The sequence below is a fragment of the Paralichthys olivaceus genome, chromosome 10 (assembly GCF_024713975.1).
Source record: "Paralichthys olivaceus isolate ysfri-2021 chromosome 10, ASM2471397v2, whole genome shotgun sequence".
NCBI classification, from domain to species: Eukaryota; Metazoa; Chordata; class Actinopteri; order Pleuronectiformes; family Paralichthyidae; genus Paralichthys; species Paralichthys olivaceus.
In genome coordinates, this window is record NC_091102.1 from 18,207,740 (window position 1) to 18,231,709 (window position 23,970).

General features: G+C 37.2%; 6 protein-coding genes across 6 annotated transcripts; all 6 read left to right on the plus strand.

Annotated features, from left to right (window-relative positions):
• The first annotated feature begins 964 nt into the window (after positions 1 to 964).
• Positions 965 to 1,909, plus strand: LOC109631115 (olfactory receptor 11H6-like). The gene has a single exon (XM_020089712.2). It carries the CDS (start codon positions 965 to 967, stop codon positions 1,907 to 1,909), a length of 945 nt encoding a protein of 314 aa, XP_019945271.2.
• A 2,277-nt stretch (positions 1,910 to 4,186) lies between these two features.
• LOC138411799 (olfactory receptor 5AR1-like) lies at positions 4,187 to 5,796 on the plus strand. Its single transcript, XM_069532802.1, has 2 exons — positions 4,187 to 5,120; positions 5,672 to 5,796. The coding sequence occupies exons 1-2, from the start codon at positions 4,187 to 4,189 to the stop codon at positions 5,794 to 5,796; spliced, it is 1,059 nt and encodes a 352-aa protein (XP_069388903.1).
• A 3,250-nt stretch (positions 5,797 to 9,046) lies between these two features.
• Positions 9,047 to 9,979, plus strand: LOC138411800 (olfactory receptor 5AR1-like). Its single transcript, XM_069532803.1, has one exon. The coding sequence runs from the start codon at positions 9,047 to 9,049 to the stop codon at positions 9,977 to 9,979; it is 933 nt and encodes a 310-aa protein (XP_069388904.1).
• Positions 9,980 to 11,920: 1,941 nt separating this feature from the next.
• LOC138411801 (olfactory receptor 11H6-like) lies at positions 11,921 to 13,248 on the plus strand. Its single transcript, XM_069532804.1, has 2 exons — positions 11,921 to 12,617; positions 13,181 to 13,248. The coding sequence occupies exons 1-2, from the start codon at positions 11,921 to 11,923 to the stop codon at positions 13,246 to 13,248; spliced, it is 765 nt and encodes a 254-aa protein (XP_069388905.1).
• Positions 13,249 to 16,610: 3,362 nt separating this feature from the next.
• Positions 16,611 to 17,555, plus strand: LOC138411802 (olfactory receptor 11H6-like). Its single transcript, XM_069532805.1, has one exon. It carries the CDS (start codon positions 16,611 to 16,613, stop codon positions 17,553 to 17,555), a length of 945 nt encoding a protein of 314 aa, XP_069388906.1.
• Positions 17,556 to 19,726: 2,171 nt separating this feature from the next.
• Positions 19,727 to 21,336, plus strand: LOC138411803 (olfactory receptor 8H1-like). Its single transcript, XM_069532806.1, has 2 exons — positions 19,727 to 20,648; positions 21,212 to 21,336. The coding sequence occupies exons 1-2, from the start codon at positions 19,727 to 19,729 to the stop codon at positions 21,334 to 21,336; spliced, it is 1,047 nt and encodes a 348-aa protein (XP_069388907.1).
• Positions 21,337 to 23,970: the final 2,634 nt, after the last annotated feature.

Genomic DNA, 23,970 nt, shown 5'->3' on the forward strand with positions numbered 1-23,970 from the left:
TTCTCACCGATGGCATTTTGACAAGCTGTCAGATATGTCCTGGGATCAATGAGTGACCCACCTCCACCCCTATACCACTTCAACCTTGGATACTTGTTCATCTCCCATCAACCATCCAACCAGAAGCCCTTCATAGTGATCCAAACCTTATCACCTCCATAGTGTCTGCTCCAGGGAGAAGTCTCCTTCATAGTCAGACCAACAAAGACTATTCCTCTTGTTCACAATAAATGTAATTTCCTTTATTCATTCTCATTTGATTCTTTATGTGTCTCTCCTGATTGAAAGACCTCAGGAAGGATAAAGGCAACATGCACCACAAGACACTTACTCGCCATTATGATTTCACCAAAGTCTGTTTTTGTGCGAGTGCAGACATGTGAACACCACCATAACTAGTAGGAAGCTGCTACATTAGCCAGATTTACATTTGGTTGACAAACAAGACAAACGAGATCCTATTTTAATTTGTCCATATGCCTCATTCACTTTCTTTGGACTTTAATGTCCTTTCATGATCAGTCGTGAATCTTAAACTGACCAATCATCATGAGACCAATGATAAGGGGAAAACCAGCCTCCCTGTAAGAAAAATGAAAGAAAAAATTGTGTAACTTTTTGTCGAGAGACAAGTGACAAGGTTTTCGCTTCATAAGCTCCATTAATTCCAGTTAATAGAGAACTACCTCGCAATTGCACTCCAGGTGATTTGCAGCTACTTTTGGTGCAACAAGCTCTCCATAGATGACCTCTGGTATTACCTTGGTATTTTGGTAAACAGCTGTGCGTGCGGATAGATGCTTAGTGATGAAAGGGTTTCCAGACCACTGATTGGTTGGTTTTAATTCCCAGTTTGTCGATACTGTCCTCAGACAGGATACTAAGTGAGATGAGGAGACAGACCTTGTGTGTTAGTCAGGGAGGTATACTACAAAGGGAGGAAAGTAAAGTTTTCTTTCTACTCATGATGGATAATGTCTCTGTGATAACAATATTCTACCTTTCAGGTTTAAATGACAAAATGAGCCACAGGTTTATTCTCTTCTTTCTCAGTTTGTTGTGTTACTGTGTCATTTTGCTGGTAAATATAACTCTTATTGTGACCATCATCTTGGATAAAAACCTCCATGAACCAATGTATATTCTGCTGTGTGCATTTTGCATGAATTCACTTTATGGAACAACAGGTTTCTTCCCCAAATTTCTGTGGGATCTGCTCTCTCCTGTTCATGTCATCTCTTATTCTGGATGTTTTCTTCAGGCTCAGGTACTGTACTCATTTGCAGCCAGTGAACTCTCTTTTCTTGCAGTGATGGCATATGACAGATATGTGGCTATATGTCGCCCACTGCAGTATAACTCTGTCATGTCAAAGCAAAGACTCATAAAGTTACTGTGTTTCTCCTGGTTTATACCTTTCTGCATTATAGGCTCAAATATTTGTCTGACATCCAGACTGAAGTTATGCAGCCCGTATATTGCCAGACTCTTCTGTGTGAATTGGATCATTGTTGCACTTGCTTGTTTCCCAGCTGAAACTATTATTAACAACATAGTTGCATATATTTCAATAATCATTTATGTATTTCATGGTGTATTTATAGTTTGGTCCTACATATATCTCATTAGAACATGTGTAAATTCTAAAGAAAACAGGGCAAAGTTCATGCAAACATGTGTGCCACATTTACTCTCCTTGATCACTTTTCTTTTCACAATACTTTTTGATATGATAAGTATACGTTTTGGTTCAAAAAACTTACCTCAACCCTTTAAAAACTTTTTTGCAATAGAATTTCTTGTCATACCTCCAATCATGAATCCTCTCATTTATGGTTTCAAATTGACCAAAATTCGAAACAGACTTCGCGGAATTGTTTTTTTTAAAACCAGTCTTGGTGTACATTAAGGAAATTTAAAACCATGTTTGCAATGCACATACTTTTAATATGCACTGCTAGACCAGCTGTTATTTGTAAGTTAGTTACATATCTAACTTTTTATTTTAAATTAAAATTGGTATTGATGTGTGTAGAATATTGTTTATGCTCAAGGTTTAGGGTGATTAGTCCTCTGCCTCTTTTTATTTAGTACTATTATTAAATCATTTTGTATTACCATTTTGTGTATGTCTACTCCCTTGATTCACATTCATTTAAATATTAATTCAAATGTACTGTTGTTGTTTTTTAAGAAATGATGTGCAAATTTCATAGTATAAGTCATAAGGAAACTATTTTTTTAAGTTGGTATTATGATATGTCTAATAAAACAAGACTTGTGAAAGGTGAAAGATAAGAGTAGCCAATGTTCAACATTTTCATTTAACACAGAAGCACCCAGTGAACATTTCTGCTGTAAACTTCCATGGGAAAAAAAAACATAAACATACATACTATCAAATTAACTGCAATAGTTTATTCCAACATTTTGATTGTGCCAAAAAGCAGCATTCTTGAGTATGTCCTGGCCTTCACCACAATACATTCAACTACTATAGTACAAGTATTCAGGCCTAGTATACATTAAACCAAATGGCAATAAAAGATGTAATAATATCTGTTATTTTGGGTGGCTGGGATTGGTATTAAGATTAAAACTTTACATGTTTTTATTTTACATGAAATATGAAGTTGTAATCAGACTTATTGTCAGCACAAGGAACTGTGTGATATAATTCTAATCATACGATTCCTCTGACAAACCCAAAAGTAGAATTTTGTTTCCACCATAGGCAATTTGCTATACATTTTTTCAACCCTATTATAAATTATAATCAGTATATTAGATTGTTTTTATTCCCCACAATTATTATTCCCTGAGAATTAACAGGCTGATTTCAATAAATAATTTGAAAGCCTGATTAAGTGAAATTTGTTATTTTAATGCAGCTTATTATTTTCACTGTTCACTGTTCTATTCACCTAAACTATTGTGATTGTTATCGAAAACCAGGTTGATGTTAATGTTATTACCTTTTAATGATCAATATAATCAAAGTAATCTGAGAAATCAGTTAAATAACACACTTGCTGCCTCTTTTATTACATCCTATAACATTATAAATATTCTGTGTAAAGGACAGAATACATTCATGGTGAAGATCAATTCACTTTATTTTGACTTTTTTGGCATTAGAGTCAAAATTAAGTCAACATAAACGTGCCATACGTTGTTGATCAGGAAATCAAATGCTTCCACAATCATTAGGTAGGCAAAAGGATAAAGATGCATATAAACAACAGCAACTGGGTCATCCCTGCTCTTTTGGTTCTAACAGCACACTATATCAAAGCTGACTTTGTTTGTTCTCATTATATAAGAAAATAAAATCAACTTAGATGTTACCGAATAAAAAGGAACATATATAAAGGGGCATTCAGGTACGATTCAAAATGTTGTTTGGAACACAGGAACAGACCAACACCATTTCCCTGCAGCTTGACACTTTGGCCCCCTCTGTTAAATCACATGGAATAAATCTTGGACTCTGTTTTGGAGTTGATTTAAGACTGAAGATTGGCAAACATATTAATCAGATACTATAATTACAATATTTACTGCTCTGCATAATTTCCAAGCTCAAATAAATAATCTTTTAATTCTTCTTCTGCCAAAATGGGGAAACAATTTCCTACTTTCATATCCTCCCATCCTTAATCACTGCAATTCTTTGGGAAGCACTCGTTCTTGGTAATCTCAACTCGAATTAGGAATAAATGTGGCTGCAAGAATAGAAAAGAGGTGGCACACAACTCCCATTCTTGACTTCAGCGTCATACACATATAATGTTGTTTCTAAAGGAGAAATGGCATAAAAATAAACCTCTGTCTGAAGTTGGGTTCAAAATTCAAAATTCAAATATTAAGAGGTTTTAATACTGGGCATGAATTGTTCAGGTATGACTGGGTTGTCAAATATAAAAAATATATAACATGGGGGTGAATCTCCAGGTGCTTTCAGGAATTACTTTGTTTAGTATCCAGTGGTGCTTATACACATTAATGCTCAATGATGAAAGCACTTCCAGACCACTGATTGGTTGGTTTTAATTCCCAGCTCATGCACTGCTGACTTCAGACAAGATACTAATAACAGTACGATGAGGGGATGAGAGTGTTATTCATGAAGGTAGACTGGACAGAAAACAGATAAAATAAAATATATCATTAGAAGCTTCTACTCATGATGGATAATGTCTCTGTGATAACAATATTCTACCTTTCAGGTTTAAATGACAAAATGAGCCACAGGTTTATTCTCTTCTTTCTCAGTTTGTTGTGTTACTGTGTCATTTTGCTGGTAAATATAACTCTTATTGTGACCATCATCTCGGATAAAAACCTCCATGAACCAATGTATATTCTGCTGTGTGCATTTTGCATGAATTCACTTTATGGAACAACAGGTTTCTTCCCCAAATTTCTGTGGGATCTGCTCTCTCCTGTTCATGTCATCTCTTATTCTGGATGTTTTCTACAGGCTTTAGTAATGTACTCATTTGCCTGTGGTGACCTCTCTTTTCTTGCAGTGATGGCATATGACAGATATGTGGCTATATGTCGACCACTGCAGTATAACTCTGTCATGTCAAAGCAAAGACTCATCAAGTTAGTGTGTTTCTCCTGGTTTATACCTTTCTGCATTATGGGCACAAATATTTGTCTGACATCCAGACTGAAGTTATGCAGCCCGTATATTGCCAGACTCTTCTGTGTGAATTGGATCATTGTTACACTTGCTTGTTTCCCAGCTGAAACTATGGTAAACAGTATAGTTGCATATATTACAATATTATTTTATGTATCTCATGGTGTATTTATAGTTTGGTCCTACATATATCTCATTAAAACATGTGTAAATTCTAAAGAAAACAGGGCAAAGTTCATGCAAACATGTGTGCCACATTTACTCTCCTTGATCACTTTTCTTTTCACTCTACTTGTTGATGTTATGAATATGCGTTTTAGTTCAAAACAAATACCTCTACCTCTAAAAAACTTTGTTGCAATAGAATTTCTTGTCATACCTCCAATCATGAATCCTCTCATTTATGGTTTCAAATTGACCAAAATTAGAAACAGACTTAGCAAAATGTTTTACTTAAGTAAACTGTTAAGTTTTGGTGTACATTACAGAAACACAAAACCCTGTTTGTAATTGAATACTTTAAATATGCACTGCTGAACCAGCTGTTATTTTGAAGTTAGTTACATATTGAATTTTTTTTCAGTTAAAATTGGTATTGATGTGTGTAAAATATTCTTTATGCTCAAGGTTTAGGGTGATGAGTCCTGTGCCTCTTTTTATTATATATATATTTTGTACTGTATTACCATTTTGTGTTTGATTCCCATTCATTTAAATATCTAGTCAGATGTAATATTGTTCTTTGTTGATGAATTATGTGCACATTTCATAAATTTAGTTATAAGGAAACTGATCTGTTAGTTGGTATTAAGATATCTTTGTATGAAAAAAAAAAACATTGAGAAAAACAACACCTACTAAAGGAGAGAGAGAAAAAAGTCAATGGCCAACCGTTTCATTTAACACAGAGGTACCTGGTAAACATAGAAACATACATACCATCAAATTCATTGTAATAGTTTATTCCAAACATACACACAGATTTCAATAAACAATACTATTGGTCATCAATTGCCACAGTGGCGCCCAATGTCGGGCTCCACGCAGCCAGAGACGAGGTCCTGCAGGCGGAGATGGCGTTGGTGCGAATGGCAGAGGGTACCATGTACCAGGAGCATGCAGCGGAGAACAGACGGCGGCTGTAAGCTCTCCAGAGGCAGGCAGAGAGCTGCACAATGCTGGTGGAAGGTCAGGCCGGATGGCTACCTGGCTCAGAGAGCATCTCCACCTGTACCAGAGGAATAATCAGCGCATTCGAGGGCTGTTAGCTGATTGATCCTCTGGAACAAAAGGAAGAGCCCGGCTGAGCTGTAAAGCAAGCCACCTGAAAACGTTATGTGACGGACAATTAAAGTTTGAGTTCTGAATTTATCGTCGATTGCCACAGTTTGCTTTGATGAATGTCTTTTTAGAAGAACATTATTTTATCAAACACTTTTTGTTTATCGAATGCTCTTTACACTAAGTGCTTCTTTTTTACTTGCTACCTAAACTAATGAAAAACATAATGTGAATTATGTTCATCTGATGGCCTTGTAAAATGTTATATGACAGGAATAAATGCATTTTTGAAAGTATGATTTTGGACTTCAGTGAAAATCAAAAGTAAAATCAATCACTTTTATTCAAATATGCAAAAGGGAAATGTAAAAACTGCTTTTGACTTAAAATTATTAATAGCATTAGTTTTAATCTGTTATTCACATTTATACATATGACAGATTGTTTTAGGAAAACATCAGGAGTGCAAACAAACAAGTATTAATCTAGAGCTGGTTTTATTCCCAATCACTGTCTAAGCATCTTCATTGCCAGCAGTGTTTTACAAAGTCTCATCATCATGATTCTTCTGATGGAACCATGCACAACTTTGTCTTCATCTCAGGCAGCTTCCTTTCAAATGATCCCTTTAACATGTTGCAATAAAAATATTTGACTTTTGTTCATTCTCCATGTTGATTATTACCAGAAATTAAAAAAGGGTTGTATAAATAAGGCAGGAGACCAGCTTTCACCTCCTGTGAAACTGTTGAGAATCCTCACAGTAAAACTTTCATTTCACTGAGTCATTGTATGAGTCGTGCATTCGGGTCCAGTTGCTGCTTCAACTGTCACACAGTAGGAAGTAGAATGCCATGGAAGCAGCCCTATTAATTGGGTCATTTGGATATGAGGGAGACCTCATATCTATTTCATGAACTATTATTAACAACGTAGTTGCATTTATTTCAATATTCATTTATGTATCTCATGTTTTACCCTTTTACATATCTGTGTCTGTCACGAGTTAGAAGTGTCAACAACCCCTCTGCTGGGTTCACTTGCTCATACCCTGCTGTGTTGAAAGTCTGCAGAAAATCCAGAGGCTCTCACTCGGACATTTGCACTCACACTGCGGAGGATTCCCAGAGTTCATTGCATGTCTGAAAGCAGCTAATGGCTCCTTTCAGAGGAGCTGATCACAGGAGGTTGGGCAATTTGAACCAAGGATATTAGGTGATAGGAGTTGACAGTGACATAATTGTTGACAGTGTTGAAAAGAAGTTAAAGCTGAGAGACACGATAACCACTTTTAAGTCTAAAGTCTGGACCCACAATGGTTTTGACAACATCGATGGGTCAAACAAAATCCATAAGAATACACTACATGTAGTACCTCTGTGGTGAAAGTAAGGCACCAGCAACAACACAAAAAAACCCACCTGAATGACAAGGGACAGTGCAGCTTCTATACTGGTCTCTAATTTGGTGTTTTAGGCCAATGCTGCATTGCAAAGCTGTGTGCAGCGACTCGCTTGCAGTATCGCACACTCGTGTAATTATCCATAAAGTTTTTACCATCCATGCAGACAGCCAAACCTGATAGTTTCACCTGCAGTTGTGTAGGCACACCTAAGTGGCATGCTATGTACTGTAGTTCCCTCTCTTACACAAGAACTTGTCTTAACACTTTCGTCTGACTATCTGTCACTCTGAATCTGTTGCACACGATGCACCATTGCTGCCACCATACATTGACAAATTTCAGTGGGAAATGAGGAGAAATGGAATTTAAAAAATGATGGATCTACCCATTTATTCTCACCTGCTCCAAAATTGAACAGGTTCTTCTTTGGGTCATGTCACACCCCACCGCAAACCTTCATGGGAATAGGTTGAGTAGTTTTTACATCATCCTGCTAAGTAACAAACAGACACAGATGAAAACATAACCTCCTTGGCAGAGACAATAAACCTATGGCCTTCGTCAATCCTGGATTAATAATGAGTTTAGAGAAAGGAGGAGAGCAAGCAGATGGAGGGATCATAGGTGGAAGCCAGAAAAATTACAGCTCTTATTGCAAACACTTTCTCAATTTCAATCAGGACACATTTATAGAGAAAACTAATAAGAATGGGTAATTGTGAATAGGGGAATAGTCTTTGGTTGGTGTCATGCTGTCATGCACTTGCCCTCCTCCCTCCTCTGTGTTTTTGTGGGAGTTAATGTTGACTGAATGAACAATAATTGGACTGGAATGCTTGGTATATGTGAGTGTGTGATTGGTATGACATCGGCACCTACGCCCTGCACCACCATGAAAGAAACATCACACACTGCAGAACGCTGCAGCCAATGGCTCTGGATCAGGAGGAAACATCCCAACTGGGCCCCAACATGCTAGGGACATGCACCCAGGTCTGTTAAACCTGTGATGGGCCTGCCTTAGAAGAGTCTCGTGACTTGATGACACTAAGATGCACAACTGAAGACATGTCCCTCACATCACATCATTACTAACATCCGCTAACATCAACTGGTGGTTGGTGTTAATCAGTGTAGTAGATCAAAGGATATTCTCCATCTTGTGCTATGTTCTAGAAAGTGACAGCGTTTAGTTTAAAATGGCATAGAGGTAAAAGGTCCGATCTAGTGAGCGGGCCACATGTCTTTCATATTACTGTCATACAAACCAGTGGACAGATTTACCTTTAGCCTCAGCGTACCCTCAAGTTCTGACTGTATCATTGATTACAAGGCCAAAACACTTGATGACTCTGAGGTGCACAACTAAATTTATGTTCATAACAGCCGCTGGTGGCCGATAACACCTGCTAACATCTACTGGTCACTTTCTTGTCCAATATTCCAATAAAATATTTCAACTTCTTTTGGTGCAACAAGCTCTCCATAGATGACCTCTGGTATTACCTTGGTAATTTGGTAAACAGCTGTGCGTGCGGATAGATGCTTAGTGATGAAAGGGTTTCCATACCACTGATTGGTTGGTTTTAATTCCCAGTTTGTCGATACTGTCCTCAGACAAGATACTAAGTGAGATGAGGAGACAGACCTTGTGTGTTAGTCAGGGAGGTATACTACAAAGGGAGGAAAGTACAGTTTTCTTTCTACTCATGATGGATAACGTCTCTGTGATAACAATATTCTACCTTTCAGGTTTAAATGAGAAAATGAGCCACAGGTTTATTCTCTTCTTTCTCAGTTTGTTGTGTTACTGTGTCATTTTGCTGGTAAATATAACTCTTATTGTGACCATCATCTTGGATAAAAACCTCCATGAACCAATGTATATTCTGCTGTGTGCATTTTGCATGAATGGACTTTATGGAACAACAGGTTTCTTCCCCAAATTTCTGTGGGATCTGCTCTCTCCTGTTCATGTCATCTCTTATTCTGGATGTTTTCTTCAGGCTCAGGTACTGTACTCATTTGCAGCCAGTGACCTCTCTTTTCTTACAGTAATGGCATATGACAGATATGTGGCTATATGTCGACCACTGCAGTATCACTCTGTCATGTCAAAGCAAAGACTCATAAAGTTACTGTGTTTCTCCTGGTTCACACCTTTCTGCATTGTAGGCTCAAATATTTGTCTGACATCCAGACTGAAGTTATGCAGCCCGTATATTGCCAGACTCTTCTGTGTGAATTGGATCATTGTTGCACTTGCTTGTTTCCCAGCTGAAACTATTATTAACAACATAGTTGCATATATTTCAATAATCATTCATATATTTCATAGTGTATTTATAGTTTGGTCCTACATATTTCTCATTAAAACATGTGTAAATTCTATAGAAAACAGGGCAAAGTTCATGCAAACATGTGTGCCACATTTACTCTCCTTGATCACTTTTCTTTTCACTATACTTTTTGACTTTGTTAATATCAGGTTTGAATCAACATATTTATCTCAACCCCTGAAAAACTTTATTTCAATGGAATTTCTTATCATACCTCCCATTATGAATCCTCTCATTTATGGTTTCAAATTGACCAAAATTCGAACGAGATTACAGGATGTTTTTACTTTTAAAACCAGTTAACGTGTGTGCTGTTTCACCTGTTGATGGCTTTTGTTACACATTATTTTCTTATAGATTAACAACCGAGGGTTTTGCAGTTTCATCAAACATTAGTTTGGTATGCGTTGCTGAATGTCTATTCAGAAGAATGTTTGCATTTTACAAAGTTTGTGTTGCATGTTTTTGTATATACGTGTTTATGTGTGTAGGGTGATTAATCATGTGCCTCTTTTAAAATTGTGACCACTCTAAATTAAACATTGAATGGTAGCATTTCCTTTTTGTATTTACATGATTTCCACTCATCTGATGGTCGAGTCAGTTGCACAGTGATTCATTGTTGGAAACTTCGGTGCACATTCAGTAAAAGGATGTCATTAGATATATTCAATTCAAATTCAAAACAACTTTCTCCGTCACTGGAGGGCAATTGTACGGCACACAGAGCATGTCAAGACAAGTGAAAACAGGAAGGAAACAATGATGACATGAGTGCAAAGGAGTTGAACTGCCCTGGGAACAAAGGTTCTGCCCTTCTCCTCTGAGTCCTGCAGCCAGGGCAGCGAAGTCGGAGTCCTGAGGGGAGCCATTCAAACGCTGGGAAGAGAGCATATTTTCAATGTTGTGTAAATTTATTAAAGCCAGAATAATGTTACCATAAACATGTATCAAACAGTTTTGAAAATTATAAATCATGTATTTCCACTATGATAGAAAATAACCAGCAATGTCTGGTGGGAAGATGATCAATGTTATTAAAGCAAATGTTTGTCTGAAACTCACCAGGAGGGTAGACGAGTGATGAGGATTCATTGTAAAACACAGGCTGTCTCTGCTTTTTGTAATTTACACTTTATCAAAACTCACATTCTGTTTGTTCTCATAACATATGAAAAATAAAGTCTTACATGTCACCAACTACAAGCCTTTTTGCTTCATATCCAAAGAATCTTACAGATGTTTATAGTATTTGTTTTGTAGCAGTTGCAAAAAGTAAAAGTGCAAAGCTCCAGTAATGTTTTTGCTTTGACTGTTTCACTGCCTCCAACACCTGTGTTGTCAATGGGGCCACTATAGATTTTTAATAAATTGCGACATAAAACAGTCCTCATGACAGTAATTTGTAGTGAAGGCATTATTATGTGTATACATCAATTAAGATCAATGTTTGGTATTGCTGTTCAATTAAATCATATACTTGTGTTTGTGGATTAAAGGTTCAGTGTGTAATATTTAGGTGAAAGGGATCTATTGGCACAAATTGAACATAAAATAACCCTCATGATAATGTGTTATATCAAAATTGTATGAATTGTAATTTTTTTTACCCCAGAACAGGCCCTTTATATCTAAATACTTTATATTTACATTGAGGGAATCCTCTCTATGGAGGCCGCCATGTTTTTAACAGTAGTCCAGACTGGACAAACTAAACAACTTTTGAGTTTTTATGTCAACTGAAGCTACCACAGATTCTCTTTGACGTATGGAAGGGGAAGGTGAGGTGAGGGGTATTCAGCTACAACATGCAATTTCACCACTAGATGTCACTAAATTCTACACACTGTACCTTTAAGTACTAGAGAAATAATGTGTTATGTTTAATGTCATTAAAAGCCACTGAGCAGGTTGGTCTAACTAGCTACTAACAGGCCACAATGGTCATGCATGCTATCAGGGCCATGTCATCAATATAAACTAACATGGGTGACTTTTTCCACTAAAAGTGTAATTGGAATGAAAAGAAACTAGTTTGTATAAATAATCATTCACAGTTTGTATCAGAGTTCAGGAATCTAACTCAAACTGATTCAATACCTACCTATGGAATCTTTTACATGAATCTTTTGGAATTTGAATGATAACTCATTTACATCCATAGTTTCATGTATTACAAGTAGAAAACCAAAACTTTGAAGCATTCTTTGTGATTTTTTTAACCATATTTTGTGGACTCATCTCATGATTTATCTAGAGACTAGGGATCTGCTCTCTCCTGTTCATCTCATCTCTTATTCTGGATGTCTTGTTCAGGCTTTAGTAATGTACTCTTACGTCTGCAGTGAACTCTCTTTTCTTGCAGTGATGGCATATGACAGATATGTGGCTATATGTCGACCACTGCAGTATCACTCTGTCATGTCAAAGCAAAGACTCATAAAGTTAGTGTGTTTCTCCTGGTCCACACCTTTCTGCATTATAGGCACAAATATTTGTCTGACATCCAGACTGAAGTTATGCAGCCCGTATATTGCCAGACTCTTCTGTGTGAATTGGATCATTGTTACACTTGCTTGTTTCCCAGCTGAAACTATGGCGAACAGTATAGTTGCATATATTACAATATTACTTTATGTATCTCTTGGTGTATTTATAGTTTGGTCCTACATATTTCTCATTAAAACATGTGTCAATTCTATAGAAAACAGGGCAAAGTTCATGCAAACATGTGTGCCACATTTACTCTCCTTGATCACTTTTCTTTTCACTCTACTTGTTGATGTTATGAATATGCGTTTTAGTTCAAAACAAATACCTCTACCTCTAAAAAACTTTGTTGCAATAGAATTTCTTGTCATACCTCCAATCATGAATCCTCTCATTTATGGTTTCAAATTGACCAAAATTAGAAACAAACTTAGCAAAAAAGTTTACCTAAGTAAACTGTTAAGTTTTGGTGTACATTACAGAAACACAAAACCCTGTTTGTAATTGAATACTTTAAATATGCACTGCTGAACCAGCTGTTATTTTGAAGTTAGTTACATATTGAATTATTTTTCAGTTAAAATTGGTATTGATGTGTGTAAAATATTCTTTATGCTCAAGGTTTAGGGTGATGAGTCCTGTGCCTCTTTTTATTATATATATATTTTGTACTGTATTACCATTTTGTGTTTGATTCCCATTCATTTAAATATCTAGTCAGATGTAATATTGTTCTTTGTTGATGAATTATGTGCACATTTCATAAATTTAGTTATAAGGAAACTGATCTGTTAGTTGGTATTAAGATATCTTTGTATGAAAAAATAAAACATTGAGAAAAACAACACCTACTAAAGGAGAGAGAGAAAAAAGTCAATGGCCAACCTTTTCATTTAACACAGAGGTACCTGGTAAACATAGAAACATACATACCATCAAATTCATTGTAATAGTTTATTCCAAACATACACACAGATTTCAATAAACAATACTATTGGTCATCCATTGCCACAGTGGCGCCCAATGTCGGGCTCCACGCAGCCAGAGACGAGGTCCTGCAGGCGGAGATGGCGTTGGTGTGAATGGCAGAGGGTACCATGTACCAGGAGCATGCAGCGGAGAACAGACGGCGGCTGTAAGCTCTCCAGAGGCAGGCAGAGAGCTGCACAATGTGGGTGGAAGGTCAGGCCGGATGGCTACCTGGCTCAGAGAGCATCTCCACCTGTACCAGAGGAATAATCAGCGCATTCGAGGGCTGTTAGCTGATTGATCCTCTGGAACAAAAGGCAGAGCCCGGCTGAGCTGTAAAGCAAGCAACCTGAAAACGTTATGTGACGGACAATTAAAGTTTGAGTTCTGAATTTATGTTTGCTCGTGTCATTAAGAAAGAATAAAGAATCTGAAAAGCGACTGGATTGTCTCTGGCTGTGATTGGGACATACCCGTTGCATCGTTGATGGCCACAGTTTGCTTTGATGAATGTATTTTAGAAGAACATTATTTTATCAAACACTTTTTGTTTATCGAATGCTCTTTACACTAAGTGCTTCTTTTTTACTTGCTACCTAAACTAATGAAAAACATAATGGGAATTATGTTCATCTGATGGCCTTGTAAAATGTTATATGACAGGAATAAATGCATTTTTGAAAGTATGATTTTGGACTTCAGTGAAAATCAAAAGTAAAATCAATCACTTTTATTCAAATATGCAAAAGGGAAATGTAAAAACTGCTTTTGACTTAAAATTATTAATAGCATTAGTTTTAATCTGTTATTCACATGTATACATATGACAGATTATTTTAGGAAAACATCAGGAGTGCAAACAAACAAGTATTAATCTAGAGCTGGTTTTATTCCCAATCACTGTCTAAGCATCTTCATTGCCAGCAGTGTTTTACAAAGTCTCATCATCATGATTCTTCTGATGGAACCATGCACAACTTTGTCTTCATCTCAGGCAGCTTCCCTTCAAAAGATCCCTTTAACATGTTGCAATAAAAATATTTGACTTTTGTTCATTCTCCATGTTGATTATTCCCAGAAATTTAAAAAGGGTTGTATAAATAAGGCAGGAGACCAGCTTTCACCTCCTGTGAAACTGTTGAGAAGTCACTGAGTCATTGTATGAGTCGTGCATTCGGGTCCAGTTGCTGCTTCAACTGTCACACAGTAGGAAGTAGAATGCCATGGAAGCAGCCCTATTAATTGGGTCATTTGGATATGAGGGAGACCGCATATCTATTTCATGAACTATTATTAACAACGTAGTTGCATTTATTTCAATATTCATTTATGTATCTCATGTTTTACCCTTTTACATATCTGTGTCTGTCACGAGTTAGAAGTGTCAACAACCCCTCTGCTGGGTTCACTTGCTCATACCCTGCTGTGTTGAAAGTCTGCAGAAAATCCAGAGGCTCTCACTCGGACATTTGCACTCACACTGCGGAGGATTCCCAGAGTTCATTGCATGTCTGAAAGCAGCTAATGGCTCCTTTCAGAGGAGCTGATCACAGGAGGTTGGGCAATTTGAACCAAGGATATTAGGTGATAGGAGTTGACAGTGACATAATTGTTGACAGTGTTGAAAAGAAGTTAAAGCTGAGAGACACGATAACCACTTTTAAGTTCAAAGTCTGGACCCACAATGGTTTTGACAACATCGATGGGACAAACAAAATCCATAAGACTACACTACATGTAGTACCTCTGTGGTGAAAGTAAGGCAACAGCAACAACACGAAAAAACCCACCTGAATGACAAGGGACAGTGCAGCTTCTATACTGGTCTCTAATTTGGAGTTTTAGGCCAATGCTGCATTACAAAGCTGTGTGCAGCGACTCGCTTGCAGTATCGCACACTGATGTAATTATCCATAAAGTTTTTACCATCCATGCAGACAGCCAAACCTGTTTCACCTGCAGTTGTGTAGGCACACCTAAGTGGCATGCTATGTACTGTAGTTCCCTCTCTTACACAAGAACTTGTCTTTAACACTTTCGTCTGACTATCTGTCACTCTGAATCTGTTGCACACGATGCACCATTGCTGCCACCATACATTGACACATTTCAGTGGGAAATGAGGAGAAATGGAATTTAAAAAATGATGGATCTACCCATTTATTCTCACCTGCTCCAAAATTGAACGGGTTCTTCTTTGGGTCATGTCACACCCCACCGCAAACCTTCATGGGAATAGGTTGAGTAGTTTTTACATCATCCTGCTAAGTAACAAACACACACAGATGAAAACATAACCTCCTTGGCAGAGACAATAAACCTATGGCCTTCTTCAATCCTGGATTAATAATGAGTTTAGAGAAAGGAGGAGAGCAAGCAGATGGAGGGATCATAGGTGGAAGCCAGAAAAATGACAGCTCTTATTGCAAACACTTACTCAATTTCAATCAGGACACATTTATAGAGAAAACTAATAAGAATGGGTAATTGTGAATAGGGGAATAGTCTTTGGTTGGTGTCACGGTGTCATGCACTTGCCCTCCTCCCTCCTCTGTGTTTTTGTGGGAGTTAATGTTGACTGAATGAACAATGATTGGACTGGAATGCTTGGTATATGTGAGTGTGTGATTGGTATGACATCGGCACCTACGCCCTGCACCACCATGAAAGAAACATCACACACTGCAGAATGCTGCAGCCAATGGCTCTGGATCAGGAGGAAACATCCCAACTGGGCCCCAAGATGCTAGGGACATGCACCCAGGTCTGTTAAACCTGTGATGGGCCTACCTTAGAAGAGTCTTGTGATTAAAAGGCAGATACACTTGATGACACTTAGATACACAACTGAAGACATGTCCCTCACATCACATCATTACTAACATCCACTGACATCAACTGGTGGTTGGTGTTAGTAGAACATACAAAGGATATTCTCCATCTTGTTCTATGTTCTAAAATGGGACAGCGTTTAGTTTAAAATGGCATAGAGGTAAAAGGTCCGATCTAGTGAGCGGGCCACATGTCTTTCATATTACTGCCATATAAGCCAGTAGACAGATTTACCTTTAGCCTCAGTGTACCCTCAAGTTCTGCCTGTATCATTGATTACAAGGCCAAAACACTTGATGACTCTGAGGTGCACAACTAAATTTATGTCCCTAACATCTGCTGGTGGCCGATAACACCTGCTCTCATCTACTGGTCACTTTTTTGTCCAATATTCCAATAAAATATTGCAACTTCTTTTGGTGCAACAAGCTCTCCATAGATGACCTCTGGTATTACCTTGGTAATTTGGTAAACAGATGCTTAGTGATGAAAGGGTTTCCAGACCACTGATTGGTTGGTTTTAATTCCCAGTTTGTCGATACTGTCCTCAGACAAGATACTAAGTGAGATGAGGAGACAGACCTTGTGTGTTAGTCAGGGAGGTATACTACAAAGGGAGGAAAGTAAAGTTTTCTTTCTACTCATGATGGATAACGTCTCTGTGATAACAATATTCTACCTTTCAGGTTTAAATGACAAAATGAGCGAGAGGTTTATTCTCTTCTTTCTCAGTTTGTTGTGTTACTGTGTCATTTTGCTGGTAAATATAACTCTTATTGTGACCATCACCTTGGATAAAAACCTCCATGAACCAATGTATATTCTGCTGTGTGCATTTTGCATGAATTCACTTTATGGAACAACAGGTTTCTTCCCCAAATTTCTGTGGGATCTGCTCTCTCCTGTTCATGTCATCTCTTATTCTGGATGTTTTCTTCAGGCTCAAGTAATGTACTCATTTGCCTGTGGTGACCTCTCTTTTCTTGCAGTGATGGCATATGACAGATATGTGGCTATATGTCGACCACTGCAGTATCACTCTGTCATGTCAAAGCAAAGACTCATAAAGTTAGTGTGTTTCTCCTGGTTCACACCTTTCTGCATTATGGGCATAAATATTTGTCTGACAACAAGACTGAAGTTATGCAGCCCGTATATTGCCAGACTCTTCTGTATGAATTGGATCATTGTTACACTTGCTTGTTTCCCAGCTGAAACTATGGTGAACAGTATAGTTGCATATATTTCAATATTATTTTATGTATCTCATGGTGTATTTATAGTTTGGTCCTACATATATCTCATTAAAACATGTGTAAATTCTACAGAAAACAGGGCAAAGTTCATGCAAACATGTGTGCCACATTTACTCTCCTTGATCACTTTTCTTTTCACTATACTGTTTGATGTTATGAATATGCGTTTTAGTTCAAAACAAATACCTCTACCTCTAAAAAACTTTGTTGCAATAGAATTTCTTGTCATACCTCCAATCATGAATCCTCTCATTTATGGTTTCAAATTGACCAAAATTAGAAACAGACTACGCGGAATTGTTAGTTTAAAAACCAGTCTTGGTGTACATTAACGGAACTTAAAACCCTGTTTGTAATACACATATTTTTAATATGCACTGCTAGACCAGCTGTTGTATGTTATTTTAATTATATGTTGTCTGTCATTTTCTGTGTGTATATTTCCATGATTCTCGTTCATTTAAACATTAATTCAAATGTACAACAGTTTTTTGTTGAGAAATGATTTGCACATTACAGTACATTTGTTATAAGGACACTGTTCTGTTGATCATTTTTTAGTTGGTATTAAGATATGTCGAATAAAAAAAGACTTGCTAAAGGAGAAAGTTAAAGTAGTCAATGCTTTACATTTTCATTTAACACAGAGGCACCTGTTGAACATTTCTGCTGTAAACTTCCATGGAAAAAAAACTATAAACATACATACTATCAAATTAACTGCAATAGTTTATTCCAACATTTTGATTGCGCCAAAAAGCAGCATTCTTGAGTATGTCCTGGCCTTCACCACAATACATTCAACTACTATAGTACAAGTATTCAGGCCTAGTATACAGTAAACCAAATGGCAATAAAAGATGTAATAATATCTGTTATTTTGGGTGGCTGGGATTGGTATAAAGATTAAAACTTTACATGTTTTTATTTTACATGAAATATGAAGTTGTAATCAGACTTATTGTCAGCACAAGGAACTGTGTGATATAATTCTAATCATGCGATTCCTCTGACAAACCCAAAAGTAGAATTTTGTTTCCACCATAGGCAATTTGCTATACATTTTTTCAACCCTATTATAAATTATAATCAGTATATTAGATTGTTTTTATTCCCCACAATTATTATTCTCTTTGAATTAACAGGCTGATTTCAATAAATAATTTGAAAGCCTGATTAAGTGAAATTTGTTATTTTAATGCAGCTTATTATTTTCACTGTTCACTGTTCTATTCACCTAAACTATTGTGATTGTTATGGAAAACCAGGTTGATGTTAATGTTATTACATTTTAATGATCAAAATAATCAAAGTAATCTTAGAAATCAGTTAAATAACACACTTGCTGCCTCTTTTATTACATCCTATAACATTATAAATATTCTGTGTAAAGGACAGAATACATTCATGGTGAAGATCAATTCACTTTATTTTGACTTTTTTGGCATTAGAGTCAAAATTAAGTCAACATAAACGTGCCATACGTTGTTGATCAGGAAATCAAATGCTTCCACAATCATTAGGTAGGCAAAAGGATAAAGATGCATATAAACAACAGCAACTGGGTCATCTCTGCTCTTTTGGTTCTAACAGCACACTATATCAAAGCTGACTTTGTTTGTTCTCATTATATAAGAAAATAAAATCAACTTAGATGTTACCGAATAAAAAGGAACATATATAAAGGGGCATTCAGGTACGATTCAAAATGTTGTTTGGAACACAGGAACAGACCAACACCATTTCCCTGCAGCTTGACACTTTGGCCCCCTCTGTTAAATCACATGGAATAAATCTTGGACTCTGTTTTGGAGTTGATTTAAGACTGAAGATTGGCAAACATATTAATCAGATACTATAATTACAATATTTACTGCTCTGCATAATTTCCAAGCTCAAATAAATAATCTTTTAATTCTTCTTCTGCCAAAATGGGGAAACAATTTCCTACTTTCATATCCTCCCATCCTTAATCACTGCAATTCTTTGGGAAGCACTCGTTCTTGGTAATCTCAACTCGAATTAGGAATAAATGTGGCTGCAAGAATAGAAAAGAGGTGGCACACAACTCCCATTCTTGCCTTCAGCGTCATACACATATAATGTTGTTTCTAAAGGAGAAATGGCATAAAAATAAACCTCTGTCTGAAGTTGGGTTCAAAATTCAAAATTCAAATATTAAGAGGTTTTAATTTATACTGGGCATGAATTGTTCAGGTATGACTGGGTTGTCAAATATAAAAAATATATAACATGGGGGTGAATCTCCAGGTGCTTTCAGGTATTACTTTGTTTAGTATCCAGTGGTGCTTATACACATTAATGTTCAATGATGAAAGCACTTCCAGACCACTGATTGGTTGGTTTTAATTCCCAGCTCATGCACTGCTGACTTCAGACAAGATACTAATAACAGTAAGATGAGGGGATGAGAGTGTTATTCATGAAGGTAGACTGGAAAGAAAACAGATAAAATAAAATACATCATTAGAAACTTCTACTCATGATGGATAATGTATCTGTGATAACAATATTCTACCTTTCAGGTTTAAATGACAAAATGAGCCACAGGTTTATTCTCTTCTTTCTCAGTTTGTTGTGTTACTGTGTCATTTTGCTGGTAAATATAACTCTTATTGTGACCATCATCTTGGATAAAAACCTCCATGAACCAATGTATATTCTGCTGTGTGCATTTTGCATGAATTCACTTTATGGAACAACAGGTTTCTTCCCCAAATTTCTGTGGGATCTGCTCTCTCCTGTTCATGTCATCTCTTATTCTGGATGTTTTCTTCAGGCTCAAGTAATGTACTCATTTGCCTGTGGTGACCTCTCTTTTCTTGCAGTGATGGCATATGACAGATATGTGGCTATATGTCGCCCACTGCAGTATAACTCTGTCATGTCAAAGCAAAGACTCATCAAGTTAGTGTGTTTCTCCTGGTTTATACCTTTCTGCATTATAGGCACAAATATTTGTCTGACATCCAGACTGAAGTTATGCAGCCCGTATATTGCCAGACTCTTCTGTGTGAATTGGATCATTGTTACACTTGCTTGTTTCCCAGCTGAAACTATTGTTAACAGTATAGTTGCATATATTTCAATGTTATTTTATGTATCTCATGGTGTATTTATAGTTTGGTCCTACATACATCTCATTAAAACATGTGTCAATTCTATAGAAAACAGGGCAAAGTTCATGCAAACATGTGTGCCACATTTACTCTCCTTGATCACTTTTCTTTTCACTCTACTTGTTGATGTTATGAATATGCGTTTTAGTTCAAAACAAATACCTCTACCTCTAAAAAACTTTATTGCAATAGAATTTCTTGTCATACCTCCAATCATGAATCCTCTCATTTATGGTTTCAAATTGACCAAAATTAGAAACAGACTTAGCAAAATGTTTTACCTAAGTAAACTGTTAAGTTTTGGTGTACATTACAGAAACACAAAACCCTGTTTGTAATTGAATACTTTAAATATGCACTGCTGAACCAGCTGTTATTTTGAAGTTAGTTACATATTGAATTTTTTTTCAGTTCAAATTGGTATTGATGTGTGTAAAATATTCTTTATGCTCAAGGTTTAGGGTGATGAGTCCTGTGCCTCTTTTTATTATATATATATTTTGTACTGTATTACCATTTTGTGTTTGATTCCCATTAATTTAAATATCTAGTCAGATGTAATATTGTTCTTTGTTGATGAATTATGTGCACATTTCATAAATTTAGTTATAAGGAAACTTATCTGTTAGTTGGTATTAAGATATCTTTGTATGAAAAAAAAAAACATTGAGAAAAACAACACTTACTAGAGGAGTGAGAGAAAAAAGTCAATGGCCAACCTTTTCATTTAACACAGAGGTACCTGGTAAACATAGAAACATACATACCATCAAATTCATTGTAATAGTTTATTCCAAACATACACACAGATTTCAATAAACAATACTATTGGTCATCCATTGCCACAGTGGCGCCCAATGTCGGGCTCCACGCAGCCAGAGACAAGGTCCTGCAGGCGGAGATGGCGTTGGTGCGAATGGCAGAGGGTACCATGTACCAGGAGCATGCAGCGGAGAACAGACGGCGGCTGTAAGCTCTCCAGAGGCAGGCAGAGAGCTGCACAATGCTGGTGGAAGGTCAGGCCGGATGGCTACCTGGCTCAGAGAGCATCTCCACCTGTACCAGAGGAATAATCAGCGCATTCGAGGGCTGTTAGCTGATTGATCCTCTGGAACAAAAGGCAGAGCCCGGCTGAGCTGTAAAGCAAGCCACCTGAAAACGTTATGTGACGGACAATTAAAGTTTGAGTTCTGAATTTATGTTTGCTCGTGTCATTAAGAAAGAATAAAGATGCTGAAAAGCGACTGGATTGTCTCTGGCTGTGATTGGGACATACCCGTTGCATCGTCGATGGCCACAGTTTGCTTTGATGAATGTCTTTTTAGAAGAACATTATTTTATCAAACACTTTTTGTTTATCGAATGCTCTTTACACTAAGTGCTTCTTTTTTACTTGCTACCTAAACTAATGAAAAACATAATGGGAATTATGTTCATCTGATGGCCTTGTAAAATGTTATATGACAGGAATAAATGCATTTTTGAAAGTATGATTTTGGACTTCAGTGAAAATCAAAAGTAAAATCAATCACTTTTATTCAAATATGCAAAAGGGAAATGCAAAAACTGCTTTTGACTTAAAATTATTAATAGCATTAGTTTTAATCTGTTATTCACATTTATACATATGACAGATTGTTTTAGGAAAACATCAGGAGTGCAAACAAACAAGTATTAATCTAGAGCTGGTTTTATTCCCAATCACTGTCTAAGCATCTTCATTGCCAGCAGTGTTTTACAAAGTCTCATCATCATGATTCTTCTGATGGAACCATGCACAACTTTCTCTTCATCTCAGGCAGCTTCCCTTCAAATGATCCCTTTAACATGTTGTAATAAAAATATTTGACTTTTGTTCATTCTCCATGTTGATTATTCCCAGAAATTAAAAAAGGGTTGTATAAATAAGGCAGGAGACCAGCTTTCACCTCCTGTGAAACTGTTGAGAATCCTCACAGTAAAAATTTCATTTCACTGAGTCATTGTATGAGTCGTGCATTCGGGTCCAGTTGCTGCTTCAACTGTCACACAGTAGGAAGTAGAATGCCATGGAAGCAGCCCTATTAATTGGGTCATTTGGATATGAGGGAGACCGCATATCTATTTCATGAACTATTATTAACAACGTAGTTGCATTTATTTCAATATTCATTTATGTATCTCATGTTTTACCCTTTTACATATCTGTGTCTGTCACGAGTTAGAAGTGTCAACAACCCCTCTGCTGGGTTCACTTGCTCATACCCTGCTGTGTTGAAAGTCTGCAGAAAATCCAGAGGCTCTCACTCGGACATTTGCACTCACACTGCGGAGGATTCCCAGAGTTCATTGCATGTCTGAAAGCAGCTAATGGCTCCTTTCAGAGGAGCTGATCACAGGAGGTTGGGCAATTTGAAACAAGGATATTTGGTGATCGAATTTGACAGTGACATAATGGTGTGGTGAAAAGAAGTTAAAGCTGAGAGACACGATAACCACTTTTAAGTTCAAAGTCTGGACCCACAATGGTTTTGACAACATCGATGGGACAAACAAAATCCATAAGAATACACTACATGCAGTACCTCTGTGGTGAAAGTAAGGCACCAGCAACAACAGGAAAAAACCCACCTGAATGACAAGGGACAGTGCAGCTTCTATACTGGTCTCTAATTTGGTGTTTTAGGCCAATGCTGCATTGCAAAGCTGTGTGCAGCGACTCGCTTGCAGTATCGCACACTGATGTAATTATCCATAAAGTTTTTACCATCCATGCAGACAGCCAAACCTGATAGTTTCACCTGCAGTTGTGTAGGCACACCTAAGTGGCATGCTATGTACTGTAGTTCCCTCTCTTACACAAGAACTTGTCTTTAACACTTTCGTCTGACTATCTGTCACTCTGAATCTGTTGCACACGATGCACCATTGCTGCCACCATACATTGACAAATTTCAGTGGGAAATGAGGAGAAATGGATTTAAAAAAATGATGGATCTACCCATTTATTCTCACCTGCTCCAAAATTGAACGGGTTCTTCTTTGGGTCATGTCACACCCCACCGCAAACCTTCATGGGAATAGGTTGAGTAGTTTTTACATCATCCTGCTAAGTAACAAACAGACACAGATGAAAACATAACCTCCTTGGCAGAGACAATAAACCTATGGCCTTCTTCAATCCTGGATTAATAACAATGATTTTAGAGAAAGGAGGAGAGCAAGCAGATGGAGGGATCATAGGTGGAAGCCAGAAAAATGACAGCTCTTATTGCAAACACTTTCTCAATTTCAATCAGGACACATTTATAGAGAAAACTAATAAGAATGGGTAATTGTGAATAGGGGAATAGTCTTTGGTTGGTGTCACGGTGTCATGCACTTGCCCTCCTCCCTCCTCTGTGTTTTTGTGGGAGTTAATGTTGACTGAATGAACAATGATTGGACTGGAATGCTTGGTATATGTGAGTGTGTGATTGGTATGACATCGGCACCTACGCCCTGCACCACCATGAAAGAAACATCACACACTGCAGAATGCTGCAGCCAATGGCTCTGGATCAGGAGGAAACATCCCAACTGGGCCCCAAGATGCTAGGGACATGCACCCAGGTCTGTTAAACCTGTG